At 38.8% G+C, this 25,785-nt stretch overlaps 1 protein-coding gene across 1 annotated transcript; it reads right to left on the bottom strand.

Annotated features, from left to right (window-relative positions):
- Positions 1-10,345: 10,345 nt before the first annotated feature.
- LOC149140814 (uncharacterized) lies at positions 10,346-11,966 on the bottom strand. The gene is made up of 3 exons (XM_089449144.1): positions 11,380-11,966; positions 11,128-11,184; positions 10,346-11,008 (listed from the first exon to the last, which is right to left on the bottom strand). The coding sequence occupies exons 1-3, from the start codon at positions 11,641-11,643 to the stop codon at positions 10,691-10,693; spliced, it is 639 nt and encodes a 212-aa protein (XP_089305270.1). The 5' UTR covers positions 11,644-11,966; the 3' UTR covers positions 10,346-10,690.
- Between the last annotated feature and the right edge of the window lie 13,819 nt (positions 11,967-25,785).

Genomic DNA, 25,785 nt, shown 5'->3' with positions numbered 1-25,785 from the left:
AACTGGAATCCTCATGCGGGAAAATGTGCCTAATCTATAGAATCCAAGCCTCCTCCAGATCGAATGGTCAGACTATTGTTTTTATGGACGAAGTATGGCCTTAGAGGGCAAACTCGTCATTTGGTACCTCCGTTGAACATTCTCCTGGTCCTCTAGCTAGTTGAGCAACCTCCTTTCTGGTAAGGGTTTTTGACCTACGGATTTCTTTTCATGGGTACCAGTTCTACTTCCATCTCATCTAAGTTTGTTAATGGGGTTGATCTGCGTTTTCTGGGATGTTGTATCCTATCTCTAGTTTTCACCTTGCTATGGAGAGGGTTGGCTTGTATCATTTGACACTTAAACAAGTACCAATCTCCCAGTGCCATCCTCTGTCAACCACCTCACTGTTTTTTTCCTTATTTGTTATCTGGAATTGCAATGATCCTTTAGACTAATCCTATGTTTGTTTATTTGTAGGTTGGCTCAGTTCTTGGGTGGAACCCTTGGGGTCTTTTTGATTTACCGTTGTGACATCAAGATCCTCGACATATTCTACTGGGTATGCAGGTTTTACTGGGATTTCCAAATTGTTGTTTTATTTGGTGTTATAGACTATGTTATTATTTTTAATTTAAAGCCCATAGGCTTGAAGCCGAGAACTCATGGAGTAAGATTTTGAATGGATGATTGTATAACTATGGAAATCCTGTCTATGGATTTTTTACTCTATTTATCTGTTACTCTGTCATAATGGTTGATGTTTCTCATATGTTAATTTCTCTATTTAACTTATTTTAATTACCAGTTTGCCTATGGCGTGAATCTTTTAATATGGGAATTTGTCATTCTGCAAGCTGTAAATTTTGGTTTTTACTGCCTTATTAATGCATAATCTATATATAGTCGTACTGCTTATTCTCATTATCAAAGTAGCAATGTAGTTTTCTTCTGCTCTGTATTTTAGGTTCGAGGGGATTCTGAAAACGCTACTGTCAGTTTATTCAGAGGAATTTCTATGAATGGTTTTCCTTTTTTGACAGTGCAAGTAAATCTTTGTTTTCTCCATAGTGAGGACATTGTTATTGTTTCTTTATGAAATATTTTCCAGAATTACGATTGTCTGTTTATCTGTAAATTAATTATTTGATCATCTAAGCCCCTGCTAACTTCTGGGGTTTATGCAAGTTTTAAAGAGTGTTTCACTATGGCAAAGCTTTCATTGGGTCTTGTACTGGAAATAAAGTATCGAAGGCCATAATTTTTACTGATTGTCTATGGTGATTTTCCACGACTATCCTGTTATTTTATTGTTCTATCTTGAAGTTAAGGTCCAATCGTTTCTCCTTTGTTTTCTAAATATATTAATTCTTTGCTATGTTAGCTTCCATAATCATTGTGGTAGAATGAAATTAACTTACAGGTTTATTAATTTCCTTTCTTTAGTGAGGAATAATACCTTAACCTTTCCTAATTAAATATCAAACTAGTTAATACTCTACTTCTTTAAGACTAAAGTTATACAAAAAGAAAGTACCTTCTGAAATTTAAGAGAAGTTTTTTAGATTTACTTATCTGTCTCGCCTTTCCAGATACACTAAGCTAGATTCTTCTTATTATTTTCCTCCCAACCTGGAGCCCAGCATTGCTCCACTTGAAGTCTCCCCATGAGCTACCTTTCATAGGGTATTCTCTTCAAGATTTTCTGTTCTTGAATGTAGAAGCTATTTGGTCTTAACCAGACATAGCCAAGGTAGCATTGTATGTCCCTACAACACAGTTCATCTTGCAGTTTTCTTCTTTTTCTCACAGTTCATCTTGCAGCTTTCTTATTTTGCTCCAGGTCTCAAATGCCCCCCTATCTTCTTGATTCCTAGAATAAATCTTCCTTCTGGAAGTAGTTAGGGCTGGGGTAACTACCAAGCCTAATTGTTTGAGAATAAAGTGTCACCCTTGGAGGACATATTCTCACTTAAGTTAAACCCATTAATTATTGTCATGATTTCAGCAATCCGTTGTTATAAAATTGAAACAGAATCACTATTTATATCAAAGTTAACCAATATTCAATTTATCCTAAAAATACAGTAAAATAAATATTTACACATATATGAGGGACATCACAATGTTTTTATAATCCAAAATACAAAAAAAAAAACCTTTAATTAACATAAATTTAAAATAATTATATAAATGTAAACTATAAATTTATATGAATTTATAAATTTCTTGGAAAAGGGGGAGCGGGCGTGACCAGAGGAGCGGGAAAATTAGCATGTGACCAGAGTTCGAGCTTCAAGGGAGTTTGCATCCATGGAGGGATGTGGAGGAGGGAGTTCTTCTCCTTCCTTCAAAGAGATTGTGGCCAACAAGGGCAAGAAGCCCCCGGAAAAATTCAGAGAATTCGCGGGAGAGGGAAAGAATAACACAGAAGAGGAGGAAGAAGTAGCCAAAAGAAAAGAGAACAGTTGTACTAAGGACAAGGAGGAAAATGACAAAAGGCAGGAAACAAAAGACAAAAAGCAAAAAGGACCTTGTAAACCCAAAGCTGAAGTAACACCCAGAATTGTTTTAAATGATCCTGCTCTGCAGGTGCACAGGGAGCACATGCAAACCTACGCAATCATCTACAAATTCATAGGACTATGGCCCATAGAAAAATCTCTACAAACATGGATCAAATACCACTGGAAACCTAAAGGGAGCATTGATCTACACCTGGGGTCAAAGGGTTTCTTCACTGTGGTGTTCACAAATATTGAGGATAAAGACAGAGTGTTTGAAGGAGGGCCCTACTTCTATGCAGCAGCAGGCCTCTACATGAGGCCTTGGAAAATGAACTTTGCCCTGGAACGAGAAACGTTCACTTCAGTCCCGGTCTGGGTAAGACTCTATTCTCTACCTCTTGATTACTGGCAACCTGAATCGTTAGCTGCCATAGGCAATAAAATAGGTAAGTTTGTCAAAGCTTCAGAAGCTACTAGAAGGGGAAGATACACTTCCTTTGCAAGGATATGTGTTGAGATGGATCTGTCAGGAGCTCTACCGGATGAGGTGATTTTGGAAGTTTTTGATGAAGAATGGGTTCAAATGGTGGACTATGAGCATATTCCATTTAGATGTCATAGGTGCCATGAACATGGGCATCTTCTCAGAGACTGCCCTCTAGGTAAAACAGAGAATAAAAGAAAACCTAATACTATGAAAGATCTGGAAAGCTTTCACAAGGCAGTCCATAAAGGAAAGAGTGGCAAGAAAGGGAAAAGAACACAACAAAATGAAGGATCACAGGTTAGGCGGAACCAGTTCCAAGTTCTGGAAGAGGACGATGATAAAATAGCAGAAAATCAAGCAAATGAAGGTAGTACAGGAGAGAAGGAAAAAGAAGGAAACCGCGAAAAAACACAGGAAAATGACAAGCAGATAGAGAAAATATTGAGTGACACAGAACCAGAAATGGACCAGGAAATGACCCAGAGTGAGATGGAACTGGAGGAAACTGAGCTACAGGAGATACTAGAAAGAGAACACCTTGACCTGGAAGGATTCTTAATTCAGGGTACTTCTGGTGGAGTAGATTCGTTACCCCAGGAGGAGCTCAATAGAATACAACAATTATACTTATGGAAAACTCAGGAAAACAGCACAGAGGGAGCCAAAAACCGAAGTAGGCCGAGTAATGAAGGAGTGAAAACAATAAAATCTACTCCGGGTTTAGCACCCAGAAACCCAGGAAAAAAGCGAGGCAGGAAAAAGCAGAACGAGCTATTGATGGAGTGTGGAAAACTCATGATAGACTCAGGTAAGATGAAATATCTTACCAGCTACTCCTTCACAAACATTTAATAATGAAGTTTATTTCTTGGAATATTAGAGGACTAGGAAGTAAAAGAAAACAGAGATTGCTTAGCAGTAGAATGAAACAGGTTGCTCCAGATATAATTTTTATCCAGGAAACAAAATGTTCTATTCAAAAGTTAAGGCAACTGCATAACAAATGGCTCAGTAAGTTTGATTATCTAGAAGTCAAAGCAGATAACACAGCTGGAGGCATTCTCACTCTTTGGAACCCTCTAAAGATTGATATAATTGATGCAGAGGCTGCTAGGAATTATTTATCAGTAGTGATTCAGCCTATAGGGGACAGGAGTACCTATCTAGTCACAAATGTGTATGGCCCTCAAAGGATAGAGGAGAAACTCAGGCTGACAGATTCCCTTAGGTATCTCAGGGAGAGGTAGGCAGGAATACCCTGGATCTTGGGAGGAGATTTCAATATGATAAAATCTCTTTCTGAAAAAAAGGTGGAACCAGAGCACTAAGTAAAGATTCTTTAGCATTTCAAATCTTTACAGACAATATGAAATTAGTGGATGTGGAAACAAACAATGGCCTCTTCACTTGGAATAACAAAAGAGGAGGGGAGTCTCAGGTTGCATCCAAGTTGGATAGGTTTATTATCTCTGAGGATCTAATGCTTTTAAATAAGGAAATAATTGCAAGTGTTCTTCCTATTGGTGGCTCAGATCACTGGCCTATCCAAATGGAGATCCAGGGTATAGGTACCCCTAGAACAGACCTTTCAGATTTGATAATATTTGGCTTTCACATCCAGATTTCATCAGTAATATTGGAAAATGGTGGGTAGAAGATCTTCAGATCCAGGGAACTAGTATGTTCTTGCTTCATAAAAGATTAAAGCACGTAAAAATGAGGCTCAAAGAATGGAATAAGAAAGATTTTGGCAATATCTTTGCAGAAAAGACATCAGTGGAAAACAAAATGCAGAAACTCAACCAAGCTATGATTTCAGAAGGTTTTGATCAAGGCAAAAACAAGCTAGTGGAGAAACTTCATCAAGACTGGGAAAACTTGAGTAAACAAGAGGAGATATTCTGGAGACAAAAATCTAGAGTTCAATGGCTAAAAGAAGGAGAGCGTAACACAAGATTTTTCCACAAAGCCACCATGGTGAATAGATCTCACAACAGAATTGCCTTAATAAAAAAGGAGGATGGACAGCTGCTACAATCCCATGAAGATATAGAAGCGGTGTTAGTTCAACACTTCCGAGAGATAGCCCAGGAAAGTAATTCAGAAAGAGAACAGCACATCAAGGACTTAATAAAGCATATACCGAAGCTGGTGTCCAGAGAGGACAACTTCAACCTCAATAGACCAGTTACTGAAGAAGAGGTCAATGAAGTTCTCAAAGACATGCAGAATAACAAAGCTCCTGGCCCGGATGGCTTCAATGTAGATTTCTTTAAAGCTTGCTGGAACATTGTAAAAAAAGATATTTTGAATGTTGTGGAAGACTCCAGGATCAACAAAACAATCTTAAGAGCTCTAAACACCTCTTTCATTTCCCTAATCCCTAAACAGGAAAATGCTCAGACTCCAGACAGATACAGACCAATTGCTCTATGTAATGTTGTTTACAAGATAATATCCAAGGTGGTGGCCAATAGAATTAAACCTCTGCTTCCTTCTCTGATTTCGGGGGAGCAATCAGGATATGTTAAAGGGAGACAAATTCTGGACAACATTATTCAAGCTCATGAGGTGGTCCACTCATTAAAAAGCACCAGGAAAGCTGGTATGATCATGCAACTAGATATAGCAAAAGCTTATGACAAAGTGAACTGGACCTATATCAGAAAAGTGCTAATGGTGTTTGGTTTTGATCACAACTGGGTGAGATGGGTCATGGCCTTGGTTACCTCTTCTAGCTTTTCTATTTTAGTTAATGGCTCTCCTTCTGAGGTTTTTCTTCCTTCAAGAGGTCTGAGGCAGGGGGACCCACTCTCCCCCTTCCTATTCATTCTTATGATGGAAGGTCTCGGCCGTTCTATCAAGCATGCTAGAGTTATGGGAAAAATTCAAGGTCTTCCTCTAAAGGAGAATGGTCAGGCTTTAACACATCAGCAATTTGTGGATGAGACCATGTTACAAGGTATCCCCATAGTCAAAGAGGCTCGGGCGTACAAATAAATACTGAGGGATTTTTCCATGGCTTCAGGTATGGAAGTTAATCTCTCCAAATCAAAAAAAAAAATCTTTAATACTCATATTGCCATTCAGAGGAATATCTCTAGAATTCTTGGCTTTCAGAGGGATTCCCTCCCTTCAAAGTATTTGGGAGTTCCTCTCACAACGAAACCCTTGCAAAAGAGCATTTGGGAACCGCTGATCAATAAAATGCAGGATAAGGTCAATAACTGGACAATTAGATCCTTAAATCTGGCAGGAAGACTCGTGCTAACAAAGGTGGTGCTCCAATCAATTCCAACTTTCATGCTATCAGCTCTTCCGGCACCCAAAGGAGTTTTGCAGCAATTCAGAAACATCCAAAGAGATTTTCTCTGGGGCAGGGAGGAAGCTAGAAAGAAGTGGGCCTTGGTCTCATGGGATAAGGTCTGTAAACCCAAGATTCATGGGGGCCTTGGCTTAGATGACCAGGAGATCCTAAGTAAAGTTCTAGGGGCTAAACTTTGGTGGAGGTGGGTTAAAAATCCCAAGGCTCAATGGGCCAGCATATGGAAAGAAAAATATGCTAGCTCCTGGAATCAAACTGAACTCATAAGGATTTCTGGAAACATAAAAGGCTCAGCCATCTGGAATAAAGCATGGGAAAACAAAAGTTTAGTTCAATGTAACAGCTTCTGGGAAATCAGAGAAGGTGACCTTGCTCTTTTCTGGGAAGACAAATGGCAACAAGAACCAAAATTGCTAACAGAGGAATTTTGGAGCCTTAAGCATGAGACTGACACCCAAGGTTTGACCAGAGTGAAAGAATTTTGGGATGATACCCACGAGAATGGAAAATGGAGGATATGGAAGAATATAGACTGCAGGAATGATGAAATGCTGAAAACAAAAGCAGAGAATATTGGAAAAATGCTGGAACAAAGAATGATCTTGGTGACTGAAGGGCAAGACCAACTCAGATGGGGAAACAATACTAAAGGAATCTTTAATATCAAGGAAGCAAAAAGTATTCTCCTTGAGCTGAATTCCCAGGCTCCAAATAGAATCTGGCTTAACCTTTGGAGACATCAAGGGTGGATGAAAATCAAACTCTTCATGTGGTTGGTCCTTCAAAGGAAAATCTTGACTTGGGACAACATTAGAAAGAGAGGCATACTTGGACCTTCCATATGCCAGCTCTGTGAAGCCCAAGAGGAAAATATGGAACATCTTCTCAACAGCTGTAATTTCACTTCCAGACTTTGGGAGGCTTTCGCCAATATCTTTCAACAGTCTGACAGGGACAAGGAGAGCATTACTAACACCCTCAACAGATGGAGGAGAAACTTTTCGGATAATGAAGTTCTCAACCTTGCTTGGTCCCTCTTACCAAGTTTCATTATTTGGAACATATGGAAGGAAAGGAATAGGAGAATTTTCAAAAATGTAAGGAACCCGGCTCCTCACCTATTAGACCAGATCTTAAAACAGATCAAGGAGATGGTGGGCTCAATAGTCAAGAATCTTCCCAAAAATCCTCCCACAGGAGTTGAATTGAGAACTCTCAGGCTGTTAGGTTTGCAGGGGATCATCCCCCTAAGTCAGAACAGAATCGCAAGTAATAGGGAGTCTGGAAAAGATTTTTGGCAACCTCCTCTAAGAGGTTTTTTGAAGTTTAATATAGATGGAGCCTCTAAAGGCAACCCCGGAACTGCTGGCTTTGGAGGGGTTCTTCAGGATGAAGCAGGTAACATCCTTTCTCTCTTCTTTTGTCATTTAGGAAGAGCGACCAACAACATGGCGGAATTAATGGCCATGGAGCAATGCTTAGAGTTATTGAAGCAGGAAAACCACCACAATGTAATCATTGAAGCTGACTCTGAGTTAGTTATTAACTCAGTAAAAAAAATCAATTATGGTTCAGAGCCAGAGAAAGTCTCTCAGCACTGGAAGTTAATCAGGGTTTTTCAGCGTATTCAAGGTCACCTCCAGGGGCTTTTCTCAATCAGGTTCAACCATGTGCGCAGAAAGGCTAACATACTGGCGGATTTCCTTGCCAACCAAGGAGTTAGCTGTAAGACAGGCAAGGTTGCGACAGGATGGCAAACAATGCGTAATGACAATCTGAAAACTCTTTGTCACAATCTCGCAGAAGAGGACAAAAAAGTGTTTCGGGATGAAACTGAAAAGGAAAAGTCGCAATGAGTCATTCTCGATGGGTCCCCCTCCTTTTGGTCATTCAAATGCTTCAATCTGGTTTGAAAGGGGTGGTTAAGCAGAAATCATCATCCTAGAGGTCATGAAAGGTGATTGGGAGATGCTTGGTAGCTTCTTTTCCCTCAGTTTCTTCTTTCGGAAGGAAAAACCGCTTCCTAAGCGGTTTCCTTCTGATCGCACCACTTTCAAGCGTCTGGCGGTTTCTGCGTTTTGGGAGCGATACCATTCACCTATCGACACGTGGTGGAGGGAGAGGATTATAAACCACCCTTATCGCAAGGTAAAGCTCGGGCATTTCTGTGGAGCGATAACGTTTTGGTCCGTTGGATGCAGAGATGCTATTCAACGGTCCGATTTCTTTGTGCTGTTTGGTGGGAGTGGAATGTTAATGTTAAGTTTTGGTGGCTAGTTTTTTAGGCTTTCTGAGCCTTGCGATGCGTTTAAGACCGTCGGTTGTAGAAGTAGAGTTCGACGTTCCGGTTTGTCCATGAAGTTGAGTGGGGCCGGGGTTTCGAGGTTTACTTTTCTTTGTTTAGCGCTTTTCTCCTCCATGGAAGGGCCCAGTAGTGACTGGTTTGTCAGGGTTTCTCGGTTGGTTTAGTGGGTCTCAGGTTCTAGTTGGAGTCCTTGCCTCTAACAGTGAGCTACCCTGGTTTTGGTCCACTTTGTCTTGTGGACATCTGTATATTTTGTAATTTATTTTTCAATTAATAGATTGAGAAGGAACGTCTCTTGCTTTGGCAAAAAAAAAATTATAAATTTATATACTTTGAATAATGTTTTCATAATAATCGTAATATTCTTTCTTTATCTATAACACTTTCCTCACAGTAAACGTGCTTAAACCTCACAACATATTTAGATTTGTCTTTACTGTAAATACATTTTCCAAATCATGAAAACCATTGTTATTCACTAAATAATTGAGTCTAATTCCCCTAACATCCAATGGTGAATTGGTGTTTTCTTGTATAATCGTTTCATTGGCTTACGCTCGAAATCCATGTCACAAAACCACAATGACAATTATCTCTTAATATTATAAATCCACATCGATAATATTATAAATCCAATCTGGGATGTGGGGTTATTTTTCAACCTTATAATGGCCATTTCTAATCAACATCCGTAAAGAATGGTAGAACATTCTTTTTCCTCATCACGGTCTGTCATCTATGGTAAACGCTTACTTTCTTCATTTTCGCAAGTATAGAAAAATGATCATTAGTGTAATCCACTATCTATAAATCCAAATCTAATTCTTTACCTAGGTTAAAAATAGAATTATTATTAGATTATTATTAGTTTGAGTGAAAATTGTAATTTGTGTTAAGTTTTTTTTATTATAAGAATGATATTAATTTATTTAATTTTATAAATAAAAGTGTTATATAAATAGTTAAATTTAAATTTCTAAATAAAATTATATATATATATATTATTGATTTAAATTTATATTTAAATTTAATTAATATTTTTTTCAATATAATATATATATATATATATATTCAATTATAAAAATTATAAAACATATCAAACAAAAATATATATTTAAGTGTGTAATAAATATATAATAAGACTATTTCTATACAGAATGTGAAATTTATATAAATAGAAATAATATTAGTAATAATTAAATCCGTATATTTTAATTTTTAGTTTACAAAATAAATTAACAATATTTAAATTCGTGAATGTACAATTTTTTAAGTCAATTACTGTCTTCAAGCATGTTGATAGATCCAAAACTAAAATAAATATATGATGGTTTCAAACTTAACCATTCTAATTTCTAATCATATATACAAATCTTAAACATCCAACTATTCAACAATTTAATTTTCTAAACTAATAAAACTCTATATAAATTTAAATCAAAATAACAATTTAATTTTCTAATTAATAAAATTCCATATAATTTTTAATTAAAATCAAATTGAAAATTCCACACACAAGATAATCTAACCCAAACAAAATTACATAAAGTAAAATCCTAATATTATAACCAAAATTACCCAATATCAAACCTCCAAAAATAATTAACCCGTATTATTTCTCCATAACAGTCAATTACTTATCACCTTATTACACTCAAATAAAAAAACAAAAAACCTAAAATTATCCCTATAATAATATATTATTAAAAAAATTAAAAAAGCTACCAAGCACTAAGTTACTATCACAAGCCTTCTATGTAAAAGATTCCCTCAGGTCGTATATAAAATCCAAAAAGATAAGCTAGCTTATTTTCGTTTTAGTGCATTACAGAACCCTATGTTTGACATATGTGAAATTAAGAAACTTTACAAACAAAAACCCTATATACATCGTAACTTAGGATATGCCAAATCCTTTCAGAACTTCCTATGGAATTATATACATGTGAAACAGTAAATAATTGTTGTCAGCCTCTATTCTTTGACTTCCATGGAGGACTGCTCGCAATTTGCATTGTATTTTATGTCTATTTTATGTAGATGTGCGGCTGTTTCTGGGCTATCATTTGCTGCACCAAACAGAATATTTAAAAATTAAAACTTGGATCGTCAACAGCCGCCCCCGGCTCAGAACTTTCACGGGGATGCGATGTCTGGTAGACAACCATGAAGTTCTCCATTCTCCATCCCCAGCAGGACGTACGTGAAACTTTCAATGGAGGCCACTCGTTTATTCGTACAGACCTCTCCTCGTGCATCTTTGTGAAGTTCCAAAGACATTCGTGACCTCCCCAAAGTGGGTCGTCTGGATCTGCAGAGACGTAGCCATCCCGGTGGAAGTATCGCCGCATTGGATCAAGCCCGCGCCAATACGGATCACAGTTCACCCAGTAATTCCCTGCCTCCTGCAATAAATTCATTTCTCTCAGTATACCGGGAATAAAAATTCATTCCTATGAATGCTTTTCGTACGAAAATTGCCGATTTACACAATGTTTATAATATCCCTATCGTACAGGCCTACCCTTTTGTACCAGAAATTCCAGGTATATGAGCACAGATCGTCGGCCGTGATTCGTATCTGCAATTACATTTACACAACATATCGATATGAATCGAAGATAATATTTTAACTCGCAGATAACTTACTAATCCCTAGGGTTCCATCTAATTGTTGGCTGCCGTTTTCAAATTAGGGTTCTCAATTACAGTCTGTTCCATTGCAAATTTGGGTTTTTAATGAAATAAAAATCGTTAGTAATGTAAAACAATTTACCCGGCGTCCTTCTTCAAGAGAGAAGCAATAGGCTGTAATCCTTGGTTCAATCTGATGGAGAAAACTTGTTCTCACTGTAAATTTGTGTTTCCAAAGCTCCCGGCAATGTTTTGCCCACAAAATGTCGGATTCGGCCACAGGTTTCCACTTGGTGGAGACTGATACACTCCTAGCCAAGCTCGCAACATCCAGCCGTGACAACACTAGAGCAAATACATCGACGCAAAGCCATTCGAATGGATCACCACGGAAATCGTCCATCATTCCTCCAAATATTTCCTTATAGCTTCAAGATTTAATACCCTCAAACTTGTATATATATTCAGTCGATAATTCAGCTTGCTGCCATATATACGCTACCATAAATACGCATATCTATCAATTTAAAAGCTGGATAATTGCCTTTCCTATTCTGAACTCTGCAACTCGATATGGAAAGTTGCCTTTCCTATTCAGGCCTCTGCTGCTATGAGCTGTAAGTACGCCTTGAGGGGAGCTTTCAAACACCTCAGTCCACCGTACATTGAACCCCGGCCTCTCCTATTTTTCTTCTCGTATATCCAGAGAGAATTCATGAGTTTTCTTCGCTGTCTGATATAGATGGAACCGGACAGTTTCGAACAAGTTGCCGAGTTGCATGGTGTCATATCAATGTTAGTGAGGCCCACGTAGACTTTGGTGATTTATAATATTCCCGATTCTCGCAAGTGGCAACATAAGTTGGCCCTACATTAACATTTTTATCGTCATATTCCCTATCTACCACTTCAGCCACGCCTTGCAAATTGCTTCACACCAGCCTTTCCACATCATTTCAACCTTACCTTGAACAGCTTTACTTCTTTAATCGTATTATTTTCTATTTCATGTCTTGACAAATTAACTATCACCCATGACTTACCTACCACGAATATATATATGATGATGGTGGTGGTTAACGTCAGCTGAGACCAAACAATGATCTATCAGACCTAAAGAAATAAATTATTTATTTTGATTTAAGATTTTATTCCTAAAAAACGTGGTTTAGGCGTGGTATATACACATACATTACTGAAATTAGACGTGGTTTATTCACACCTTTAGCCACATAGCAGAACTCTCAGAAACCTAAATAGAATAATGATAATTCAATAACAATAATAATATAAACGATTAGTTTAATTGGTCAAGATATTTTAATTTTTTTTATTTAATCATTAAATGCCCAGAATAAATGTTTTCTAAAAACTATTACCTTCTCCTCGGAACTGAGGATTTGAGTATAAGAGATATGGCATCGGCTGCCTAATATAAGTTCATAAACATACAAATCAGAGGATCCATATAACTTAGTGAAACAGTCAACGTAGAATATGTCTCCACATCTACGCATTAGAATCTCAGGGTTGTGAAATTTACATAACATAGACCTTAAAATACCTATGAATAGGGTGATTATGGGTATTATATCTTTTACATCATTAAAGTATGTGCGATGAAGAGAATGTTTTTGTTACCGCAAAAAAAAATATGTGCGACCTGCATAGTTGTTATTTGGCTGTCTTTAGTGGTTTTTTTGCTGTTGCTAAACGTGCTGGTTATTTGCCTGTCCTCAGTGGGTTTTTTGCTTTTGTTAAACGTTCTAGTTATTTGCCTGTCTTAGTGGCTTTTTTTTGCTGTTGCTCAACGTGATGGTTATATAAATGGGTGCGATCCTTTCAATTGTTAGTAATATTGATTTAATTGAATATTGTTTGTTTTTTTTCTAATGTTTGATTTTCTTTATATATCTTTATTAGAAATTATTAAATATAATCCAAACAAAACTTTCAATTTATTTTAGAAATAGTATGAAAAATGGGTAAGAATATACTATATAGCCTTAAGAGTTGCATTAATGGTAAAATGTCAATAGCTCAAAGCAAGGAGGGGTGGCTATGGAGAGTACGAATATCAACTTTATGTTTGTGAATTTAAGTAAAATAACTATGGAATTTGGAGTATTGAAGATACAAAAAATATATGGTGCCATGGTGAGTTTTCATTAAATAAATGTCAATGCTGGATGACCACTTGAAAGTTGTCGAGGACTCAAATTTATGATGGAAATAATATATTTTTGATCAATGATATATACAATATATATGTTATTATTGTAGAAAATATGTGTATTATAAACTCTAAAGGTAAGAAAATATGATTTAAAATTAATAAACAAAAGAGAATAAAGAATTAGGTTTTAATAAATAAATGTATACTTAAGAAATGAAATTTACAATATATTGTGGTTATATATATATTTATAATTCTTAAAGGGTTCATATTATAGAAGATAAAGTAAGATAAGGGGTAGTCAAGGTTTATCTATGTGTGGTTACAACACTTTATCATATGTGATTACAATTTACAAACACAATTTACAATACTTCGAATGAGTAAAGGCTTTGATATTATTCAAGACAAAGCAATGTAAGAAGTGAAGATAATAGTATTTGCAATAGATAAAACTATCATAGATAGAGACATGAGAGAAGTATTTATTGTTTATAATAATGTGGTTTCCATCTATAACTAAGATAATGACACCTCGCATGAATACAAGTCTCATTTCATTTAAGACAAAGAAAGTGAGAAGAAGTGTATTAACAATGTTCATTTTGTTTTTAGTGTAAACCACAATATTTTAATGTTGGGAAGTTAATTGAAAAATGATATCCAACTATCATTGAAAATAACAATTATATTATTTATGATAAAGATAGTGCTAATAAAGTTATATTAAGTGTCAGTGGAAAATAATGATGTCTTTCCTTGCCACTGGAATTACTCATGTCCTGAAATTCTCTTAGATTATTAGTATCGGTTGTCATCAATGAGGTTTGAACATTTAAGTTTTAATAAATCTAATCTACTTCACAAAAAAACATATGATGAATGGGTTGAATGAAAAGAACCTTTTCATGTAAGAGCATCATGGAGAGGCAAGGCACATTTTGAACTCATGTATTTAAATATATATGGCTTGATGCAAAACCATCAATTTTTGTATGTAGGTATATGATTTTAATTCTTCAAGTACTCAAAATTTTAGTAGCTAAACATAATAGATGTTAGTTGAAGGAAACTTAGAGTGGGATAATTTACGTAACATGAATTTCATGATATTTGAATAAATAATGCAACAAATAGATAATCAATGACATGTTATTTTGTTGAAAAATATTGATTGGTGGAATGCATAAAGATAACAATAACTAAAATGGCATGTAGCATGTTTAAGGTTAGGCTCTCCCAAACACTTTTGGGTTGTAGATATGTATACACCTATATATTGGTTGAATATGTTTCCCCCTAAATGAGTGAATGGCATGACAATATGAGAGGTTTGGAACATAAGAAAGATAATTATGTCTCATATTGATGAGCTTGGATGCATTCCTTATTTTGATGTTGCAAAGTAGGATTGGGAAAAACATGATTATAAAAGTGCAATATATATCTTTATTGTCTATGTAATGGAGATAAATTGATATAATTAAATAATATGCTAGAAAATAAAGCAATATTTGCTTATGATTTATCTTTTAATGAAAAACAAGAATATTAGCCAAAGTGAAAAGAAGAAGAGAATAATTAATTTTGGGAAAAACAATAATGGTGTCACTACAAACATCACAAAATTACATCTCTCCACATTGCAGAAACTCTTTTAGCAGACTAAACTTCCATGGTAGTCATGCTTTACCTTCAAGAGCCTCATCAAGTCCAATGTAAGTCGACCACCATGTCAAAGTCCTCCAATAATGTCATAAAGTTTCAAAGACAATTATCGCTAACTAATAATAAAAACAATATTGTTAATTTTTCTATAGCTTCTAAGAGGTTCATATAGACCCAAGTTATTATGAATATCTAGTTAGGAATATAATTCAATGCAAAGTAATAGATGAAAATATTGATGTAATAAAAATAAATGAAACATGAAATTTGGTAACCTCCCTTCATATAAAATTTTCTTAGGAGTCAAAATGGATTTATAGAGCAAATATTGAGAGAGATGGATCACATGAAAGTTGCAAGGAAAGGGTAATAGTGAATGGATTCGCACAGTAGTCATATATATTTGTCGGCGGTGCTAGACCCGTCAACATGTCAAGGGAATATCCCCGGTAAGAAGTCTCAATTAAACCTCAGACTGTTTGGTGTAGGAGTCCCAGCAGTGGGTCGTAAGGTAATGCCTTGACCGCGATGTCGCACAAAGTAAGATAACTTTGTCAGTAGCAAGGGTGTGGCCGCTACAGTGAGTCAAGGAAGTTGAATGAGAGGTTCTAACACATGGGGGTTGAGATGAGTGCGCCCCTTGGAAACTTGTAGTAGTACTCAGTTAAGAAGGGGACACACGAGCAAAGATGCATCAAAAGCTACAAATAAGATCAATCGATAATCCAAAGTGATGGTTAAACCAACAGCACATCTGCAACAAGATTCATATAATTGCATATGAAGCAGTTCATACACAAATACGTAAGTTAAACAACATATATTGCTAAGCAACTGGAGCAGTCCAACTACAATAACAACATATGCATGAAAATGTGTTGGCTCTTATTATATAAAGAAGTGTAAGTCCCAATCATACAATACATCCATGTAAACCTACTAGCCCCAACAGTGAAGCGTTACAACCACATCTGCCTGCTCCTCCAAAGAGATGAACTAGCTCCGTGCAGTGGAGAAGCCAAGGCGCGTTACAATATTGTCCAAGCTTTCTTCAAGATAGTCTTATCAGAAGATTAGTTAACCAAAAGCTCATACAATGAGTTATGAGGGACTATTTATAGCAAAGGGTGGGGTGACCCTTGACATTCCCCTTTGTGACAGTTCAACTACCCTCGTGACTCTTCACCTACTCTATGACTATTACGTCCAACTATTGACACTTGACTTACAATTGACATGACTCAACATTACAATGCACATGTACTCATGTGAGACAAAATGGCTTGAGCAAGCCATGCAAGTCATCACTGACACTTGGTCCATTGTGATGAGACCAACTCTTTGACATGCTTGTGATGGTGAAGGTGGTGAGTTGATGCCAAGCTTGGTTGTTCGTGATGGTGTGCATTCACCCCATGGTGACATCCCGTTGAGGAGAACTCTTGCCTTTGTTGCATCTGATAAACTGGTTCAGCTCCTTCATCCAAATCGTCTGCCAACATGTGCATGGTCTTCTTGGGTGCAGCTGAACCCGCACACACTGATGCATAGTGTCTATGTTAATATTCAAGTGCATGATGGTGGTCATGCACATCATCTTGTAGAAGTACATGTGTAGCTCCAGTTGGACTTGCTTCTTGTCTTCACCTTGGTGAGTGCGCTGAATGGATTGGATTACATGCATGCACACAATGACATGCATGCTGATGAATCCCTTCCATGCGATCAACAACACTTCTCACCATGTCTACTCTATGCGAGCTATTGGGATGGATCTTTGACTTGTATAGGCACAGTTTCATTCGTGAGTGCATGTTGTGCCCACTGTTGTTCGTGTTCCTACTGCAACTCATTCATATGTCTGTGCAGCTTCATGTTCTTCCTTGAGTTGCTGCTTCTGCACATGTAACTACTTCTCTGTTCCATTCACTATTTTCGCGCGATCTTCATGTCGCGTCGTCACCTCATAGCCTCAGTCTCCAAAGTTGCTTTCATCATCATTGGATCTGCTTGATCTTGCAACTTTGCTTCACCTTTGTGTTGTCAACAACCTTCCTCTTGCATTCATTGCATTCACTGTATTCGCTGCATTCGTTGTGTTCACTACATTCGTTGCATTCATTGCATTCGATGTGTTTGGTATGTTGCCTTCAGCGGTTGTTCATGGTGCTTCTCGATGTGATAACTTGATGAACATCTTGTCTACGAACAACTTGATATCTTCGTGAATAGGCAAGCTCATAGAAGTTTGATTGACTGCATCTCTAGGTGTGCTCTGAATGATGTCTTCGACTCTGCCCTCTTGGAAACCATTGTACCTCCACTGCTGAGAGGGAGATGAACACTTGTAATTGTTGGAGACATGGCAACACACATGAAAAGAAAATTGTCAGTAGAAAACCCAAATGAACTTGAGAAATGACTTTCAACATACCTGTGTGACTGATCATGAAGGTTGCGCAATTTCAGTCGGGAGGTCGGGAGACTGACTGCCAAGAATGCGAAAGGCATAGTCTGGGCTGTTGGGAGACTGGTTGACTACTGGAACTACGCAATTCACAATCCAATATGGCTTTTGACTGTTGGAATTGTGCAATGCGCAATCTTCGTTGGCAATGGCTGTAGGCTCAGTGACTGCATTGCGCAATTTTCTGGGCCAGCACTCATTGTCCCTCAGAAATGCGCAAAACAGTCCTGCAGGACAATCACTGGGAAAAAAAGTGCATTTCTTGAGAGGAAGGCAAATTCTTCCCTCGGAGGATTGCGTGATTCTCTCTTGGTGTGGATCTTGGTGAGGCACAGTCTGGGCCAAGGCTACCCAGACTCACTAACAGGAAACTAAAAGCAAATGTGATAGCGAATGCATGGCGACACTAAGTTATAGCAGAAGTGATTGACAGTGCATGCAAACATGAATGAAAGATTCAGTAAATAAATCAACATGCATGTGGGTGAGGCGAGTCACTGAATCATCGAACATTCATGAAAATAGTTTCATCCATGCAACAACAGTGAGATAGCAATGAAAACTAAAACAATGCTAGGACAAGCTAGTATGAATCAAAATGATAGCAAGCGTTCACTAAAATCAAGAAGACATTACTCACACAAGAGAAAACACAAAAAGTGACAGAAATGCAACACAAGGCATGCAAAGTGGACTTACCCCAAAACAACTAAGCTGAACATGTCGATTGCCCCTAGATGTGATGTGGGATGTCAGATCTACAATGTTGACGTGAGGAATGAGCTCTGCAGCGTCCGGTTGATGAGTTTTAATAACATCGAGGTTGTGACGCGCATGCCACAAATGTAGGGAAAGTGACACTTAGTAGGAGGCTTCTAAAATGATCCTTGCATGTAACCTCCAACTGCTAATCATAGATCCCTAAAATGAGGGATCCCTTTGCACATTCCCTTGGCAAAAGCAGCCCATGCATGCAAGTCTATTTTTCGCAGTCTCGAAGGGAACCGGTCAACTTAGCTACACATACAAGAGGTTGCTCGACTGCTGGGAGAAAATGCGCATTACTGGCTAGGAGTTGGGTTGGTTGCCCAGGAGATTTGTGCAATTTTTAGGTAGAGCAGCTGACTGCTACCCAAATTTGCGCAAATTCTGGGCTGAGCAGCCCTGCTGGGGAAAATTGCACAATTCCTGTTGGGAGTATTCATTGGCAGAAATTCACAATCTTGGAGCCCAACAGGCTGCTAGACAGGAATGCAAAATTTCTAGAGGGAAGGCTGGTTTCCCTCTAGAAATGCGCAATTTTCTTGGGGAAGCTTCTCAGCCTACAGCTGGAACAAGTCCGAGTGAACATCCTAGGAGGGGAATGCATCAAGCTGTGATCGATAGGCTTCCTTTGTGCAAGAAAAACACTGAAGCTTGTGAACCTGATGAAGCAAAACAATTTTCTGTGAAGGTTGGAAGGGAGGCTCCAAAACGAAGATAAGGCAAAATTTTGGAGGGTGGTTGTAGCTGCTACAACACTTGGCAACACATTGGTAGAATGCCAGCTCTCTAAATGGACCTTGTTCATGAAAAGCAAATCTAACACCTCCAGAAGTATTGCTTAGTTCTCAGCTCCTCCTGGTTTCACACTAGCTTGATTATAAGATGTAGCATCTGCCAAACTCTTCATCGATTGACACACATTGCAAGCCAAGTCAACATAGTTGTTTCGATTGGGGTTGAGGCGTATATTGATGCCCAAGCAATATAGTCGTCAGAGTCTTGGTTTCATCTCTAGTATTGCTCCACTACCAGCAGGCCTGGACAGTACCTCGACGGAGTCACATAGGAACATAAGCATGGATCCACTGTGAGCAAGCCTGGTCAATACCCTAGCGAAGTTACTTACATCTCCTCTCTGTGTAGGAAGACTTTCTCTTCTTTCGCCTTATTCATTTTCATGTTTTCAAACTTTTTTCACTTGTTCATTTTTTTCATTTTCATCTTCGTAACTCTGCATAGCACTTATTCATTTCAGAGGCGGAAGAGGGATCCCGACTTATTGAGAGCAGAATAGGTTTTTCCTATAGATAATTAGTTTATTATACCTCTTATGTGCCTGTTAAGGTTTTCCCCCTCACCTTACTCTACTTAACTGAGCTGACAAGGGTTAACCCAAAAACAACCGGCTAGAGTAGGTGACACTAGTTAGCGCACAAGCATTTTGTTTTCACCAAGGTTCACTTCGAACAATATGTATTTTCCATCGATCTATCATGGACTGGAAGTAACAAGTTCTTCATGCAGAGGGAGGATGACATATAACCAAGTAGTGATAGCAGCACTTGGCCTCTTGTACTTTACCCAACTTTCTTCAAGATTCACACATGCTTTCATGCAAAACTATCATATGAAATGATAGAAGTGAACTAAAAAACAACAAAGAAAAGCAAGAGTAGAAGCAAAAGTGAAAGCAAATAAAGTAAGAAAACAAGCAAGCAGACAAACAAACAAACAAAGCAAGTAAGAAAACAAGTATGTAAGCAAATAACTCAAAAACAGACACTACTCCTACTCCTAAGCTAACAGTACATGGGTCATCTCACATGAAGTGATACTTCTAATGTAGCCATGGGCGCATTGGTTGACCCATGTTGGTGAAGGCAAGGTTCGCGAACAAGACAGTTGTGCCAACCAATAAGCAAGAAAGACGTAATAGTGAAGACAAACACACTTCGAGCTTACAAGTGACCACAGAACAAAGATGAGTGATAGTACATGACATGCATTTTGTGGTGCTACCATGATGTTATGCTACACTACATGCAAATGTTGAGTGTATGCATTCTCTTGACTGTGACATGTAAGCAAACGTGAGAAAGGTAGACCACTTGTGTTGTGCATGTGTTCTTAATGTGTAAGATTCCTCCAATGCATGAGCAATGGGATCATGTAGTTTGAGTGGAGGAAGTGAAATCTAGGTGTTTGTTTGATCTTCAGTGCAAAGTAGAGAGTGATGAGGAGCCTTAAGTGTTTCAACAATTTCCTGACTAGAAGTGAGACCAACCTCAGGGTAGCGAGGGCCTAACATAACCATCAACTCGGGCTGAAGTGCCTCAACAGCCTAGGGGATTTCGACCTCATGGACAGATAGATCATCATAGATCATTGTCTTGGATAACAACGGTTGAATCAACATCATGATCGGATGAGTAAGTGAATAGATCATGGCAACCAAGATCAGCAAATTCAAGATGCTTGTATCCTCATGATTTGATGAATCTGGCGGAGGGGTAGATGAGAAGAAAATATGTTAACCCTTTGTGTTTTCAATAAAGATAAATGACAGATTGAACATATTTTACGAGGAAGATGTGTCCTCTCCGCACTGTAATGATAGCCTGGCATCCGAGGTGTCACGTGAATGATCGGAAGTAGAAGCATCTAGAAATGAGTTTTCACAGGGAAAATCAACAATGGCAGAATCACAAGGGATGTTAGGATGAAGTGGACTAGGCACGGTCAGAAGGGAGTCACCCTTCATTGCGAGATCTTCTTTAGATTCCCATGCACACTCATCATGAATGATGGCGCAGGTTGGCTGCATAACACCAACTCCGTCGACAACTTGACCCTCGTTCACAACAAGTGAGGAATCTGGAATGGAACAACACAAGACAATACAATCTAAAATATCAATAGAACGCAAGGACGGAGGTCAAGGGAACGATTCCATGTGGCAACCAGCAGGCTTGCAAGCCAAATCTATGCAAATATCAAGAGAAGGTGGGGTGGGAGGATGTGACAGTTCAACCAAGGTGTGCGTATGATCTCCCACATCACTCCACGGTGGTGGAGCTGTTTGATGCGGTGAAGGTGGACAGTCACTTGTGATAGCGACTCTGTCTACCTATGATTGTGCAGCTTCATCACCGAATTGTGCTAAGTGGGATTCGAATACGTGAAGGAGATACTCAAATCTTCCATCAAGAAATTCCAAATCAATATCATCTTCCGGGAATCGCTATGCAATATTACAAAAGGGCATGTAAAACTGTTCAACGGATTCATCAGGTACTTTTTGTAATTTTAGAATTTTTTTGTTAAGCATTTGACGGTCAAAGTGATTGAAAGCGCGGTCTATCTCTATGACCAGATGAGCAAGAGAATGAATGGATTTTTCGGGCAGCATGGCACACCAATGCATTAGGTGCCCTCGAAGCGTGTAGATGAGCAGCGCGCAACTCATGTATTCTTCAAAGAATCCATGTCTTTCGCATGAGCCTACAATGCCAACTGCGCGCCTTACCAAGGCTACGTAGCATTCACCATCAAATGTTTTATGAGACAAGTTATCTGAGAGATTTTTCGGGATGATGAAATTGTTTCCATGAGACATTCATTCCGAAAGAGCAACTCAGTAGTTAGTCATGATAGATGTGTAGATATTCAAAATAGATGTGAGGAATCAACATGTCGTCTGGCCCTCCTTCTAGTGCCAAAATGTTGACAGTGTTGGACCCACCAACATGTCAAGGGGATCTCCTCGGTAAGAAGTCCCAATTAGACCTCAGACTATTTGGTGTAGGAGTCCCAACAGTGGGTCGTAAGGTAATGCCTTGACCACGATATTGCATAGAGGAAAGTAATATAACTCTATCAATATCAAGGGTGTGACTGTTGTAGTGAGTCAAGGAAGTTGAATGAGAGGTTCTAACACATGGGGGGTGAGATGAGTGTGCCCCTTGGCAACCTGTAGCAGTACTCAGCTAAGAAGGGGACACATGAGCAAAGATGCATCACAAGCTAGAAGGAAGATCAATCGACAATCCAAAGTAATGGTTAAACCAACATCACATCTGTAACAAGATTCATATAATTTCATACAAAGCAATTCATACATAAATACGTAAGTTGAACAACATATATGGCTAAGAAACTAGAGAATTCCAATTACAATAACAACATATGCATGAAAATGTGTTGGCTCTTATTATATAAAGAAGTGTAAGTCCCAATCATACAATACATCCATTTAAATCTACTAGCCCCAACAATGAAGCGTTACAGGCACATCCACCTGCTCCCCCAAAGAGATGAACTAGCTCCATGTAGTGGAGAATCCAAGGCGCGTTACAATATTGTCCAAGATTTCTCTAAGATAGTCTTATCAGAAGCTTGGCTGACCAAAAGCCCATACAATGAGTTATGAGGGACTATTTATAGCAAAGGGTGGGGTGACCCTTGACATTCCCCTTTGTGACAGTTCAACTACCCTCATGACTCTTCACCTACTCTATGATTGTTACATCCAACTATTGACACTTGACTTACACTTGAAATGACTCAACATTACAATGCACATGTACTCATGTGAGACAAAACGGATTTAGCAAGACATGCAAGACATCACTGGCACTCGGTTAGTTGTGATGAGACCAACTCTTTGACATGCTTGTGATGGTGAAGGTGGTGAGCTAATGCCAAGCTTGGTCATTTATGATGGTGTGCATGCACCCCATGGTGACATCTTGCTGAAGTGAACTCTTGCCTCCATTGCATCTGGTGCATTGGTTCAACTCCTTCATCCAACTCGTCTTCTAACATGTGCAGGGTCTTCTTGGGTGCGGTTGAACCGGAACACATTGATGCATAGTTTCCATGTTGATCTTCAAGTGTGGGCTGGTGGTCATACGCATCGACTTGCCGAAGTACATGTTCAACTCCAGTTGGACTTGCTTCTTGTCTTCGCCTTGGTGAGTTTGTTGAATGGATTAGATTTCATGCATGTGCACAATGACATGCATGTTGTTGAATCCCTTGCATGCGATCAACAACACTACTCACCATGCTTGCTCTATGCCAACTGCTAGGATGGATCTTCAACTTGTAGTGGCATAGTTTCATTCGTGAGTGCATGTTGCACCCACTGTTGTTCTTACTACTATTGCAACTCATTCATCTATTTATGTAGCTTCATGTTCTTCCTTGAGTTGTTGCTTCATCACATGCAATTTCTTCTTTGTTCCATTCTGTGTCTTTGCGTGATCTTCATGTTGCGTCGTCACCTCATAGCCGAGTCTCCAAAGTTTCTTTGATCATCAATGGATCTGCTTGATCTTACAACTTTGTTTCGCCTCTGTGTTGTCAACAAACTTCCTCTTGCATTCATTGCATTCACTTCATTCATTGTGTTCGGTATGTTTCCTTTAACTACTCTTCATGATGTTGCTCGCTGTGATATCATGATGTTCTTGTCTACGAACAACTTGATAGCTTCATGAGTAGGCATGTTCATGGACATTTGATCAACTGCATCTCCAGGTGTACTTTGAATGGTGTCTTCGACTCTTTCCTCTTGGAAACCATTGTACATGCACTGTTGAGAGGCAGATGAATACCTGCAATACCTGGAGACATGGCAACACTCATGGAAAGAAATCTGTCGGTTGAAAACCAAAATGAACTTGAGAAGTCACTTTCAGCATCCCTGTGTGACTGATCATGAAGGTTGCGCAATTTTGACCGGGAGGTCGAGAGACTGACTGCCAAGACTGCGAAAGGCACAGTCTAGGCTATTGGGAGACTAGCTGACTACTAGAACTGCGCAATGCATGGGCCAGTCTGGATGCTGACTACTGGAATTGCGCAATGCGCAATATCAGCTGGAAATGGCTGCAGGCTCAGTGACTGCATTGCACAATTGTTGGAAGACTAGCTGACTGCTAGAACTGTGCAATGCATAGTCTAGTCTGGCTGTTGACTATTGGAATTGCGCAATGCACAATCTCAGCTAGAAATGGATGCAGGCTCAATGACTGCATTGCACAATTTTCTGGGCCAGCAGTCACTATCCCTCAGAAATGCGCAAAATAGTCGTACAGGATAGTCACTGGAAAAAATGCGCATATCCTAAGAGGAAGACAAATCCTTCCCTCTCAAGATTGAGCAATGCTCTCTTGGTGAGGTTCTTGGTGAGGCAGAGTCTGAGCCAAGGCTGCCCAGACTCGCTGATGGAAAAGTCAAATCAAATGTGACAGTGAATGCATGGCGACACTAAATGATAGCAGAAGTGATTGACAGTGTGTGCAAACATGAATGAAATATTTAGTAAACAGATCAACATGCATGTGGGTGAGGCGAGTCACTGAATCAGTGACCGTTCATGAAAACAATTTCATGCATGCAACAACAGTGAGATAGCAACGAAAACTAAAATAGTGCTAGGACAAGATAGTATGCATCAAAATGATAGCAAGCATTCACTGAAATCAAGAAGATAGTACTCACACAAGCGAAAACACAAAAAGTGATAGAAATGCAACACAAGGCATGGAAAGTGGGCTTACACCAAAATAGTTGAGATGAACATGCCAATTGCTCCTAGATGTGATGTGGGATGTCAAAGCTACAAGTTTGATGTGAGGAATGAACTCTGCAACGTCCGGTTGATGAGTTTTGATAACATCATGGTTGTGACGTGCATGCCACAAATCTAGGGAAAGCGACACTTGGTGGGAGGTTTATGAAATGATCCTTGCATGTAACCTCCAACTGCTAAACATAGATCCTTGAAACGAGGCATGCCTTTGCATGCTACCTTGGGAGAAGCATCCCATGCATGCAAGTTTGTTTTTCTTCGTTTTGAAGGGAACCGGTCAACTCAGCTGCACATGCAAGAGGTTGCTCGACTTCTCGGAGAAAATGCGCATTTCTGGTTGGGAGCTAGGTTGGATTCCCAAGATATTTTCATAATTTCTAGGCAGAGCAGCTGACTGCTACTCAGATTTGCTCAAATTTTGGGCTGAGTAGCCCTGCTGAGGAAAATTGCACAATTCCTGCTGCGAATGTTGACTGGCAGAATTGTGCAATCTTGGGGCCCAGCAAGTTGCCAGATAGGATTGCGCAATTTTTGGAGGGAAGGCTGGTTTCCCTCGAGAAATGCACAATTTTCTTGGGGAATCTGCTCAGCCTACAACTGAACCAAGTCTAGGTGAACGGCCTGTGAGGGGAATGCATCAAGCTGTGATCGACAGGCTACCTTTGCACAAGAAAAACATTAAAGCTTGTGAACTTGATGAAGCAACACAAGCTACTGTGAAGGTTGGAAGGGAGGCTCCAAAATGAAGCTAAGGCAGAATTTTGGAGGGTGGTTGTAGCCGTTACAACAATATTATATAATGAATCTTTCCTTATGTTGTAATTTTAGACACTATAAGGGTTATTTGATCTTTCATAATTTTATTCAAGTGACA

The sequence above is a fragment of the Pinus tabuliformis genome, chromosome X (assembly GCF_031772625.1).
Source record: "Pinus tabuliformis cultivar Carrire ecotype Pingquan chromosome X, CPIR1, whole genome shotgun sequence".
NCBI classification, from domain to species: Eukaryota; Viridiplantae; Streptophyta; class Pinopsida; order Pinales; family Pinaceae; genus Pinus; species Pinus tabuliformis.
This window is presented reverse-complemented; position numbering and strand designations above follow the sequence as displayed.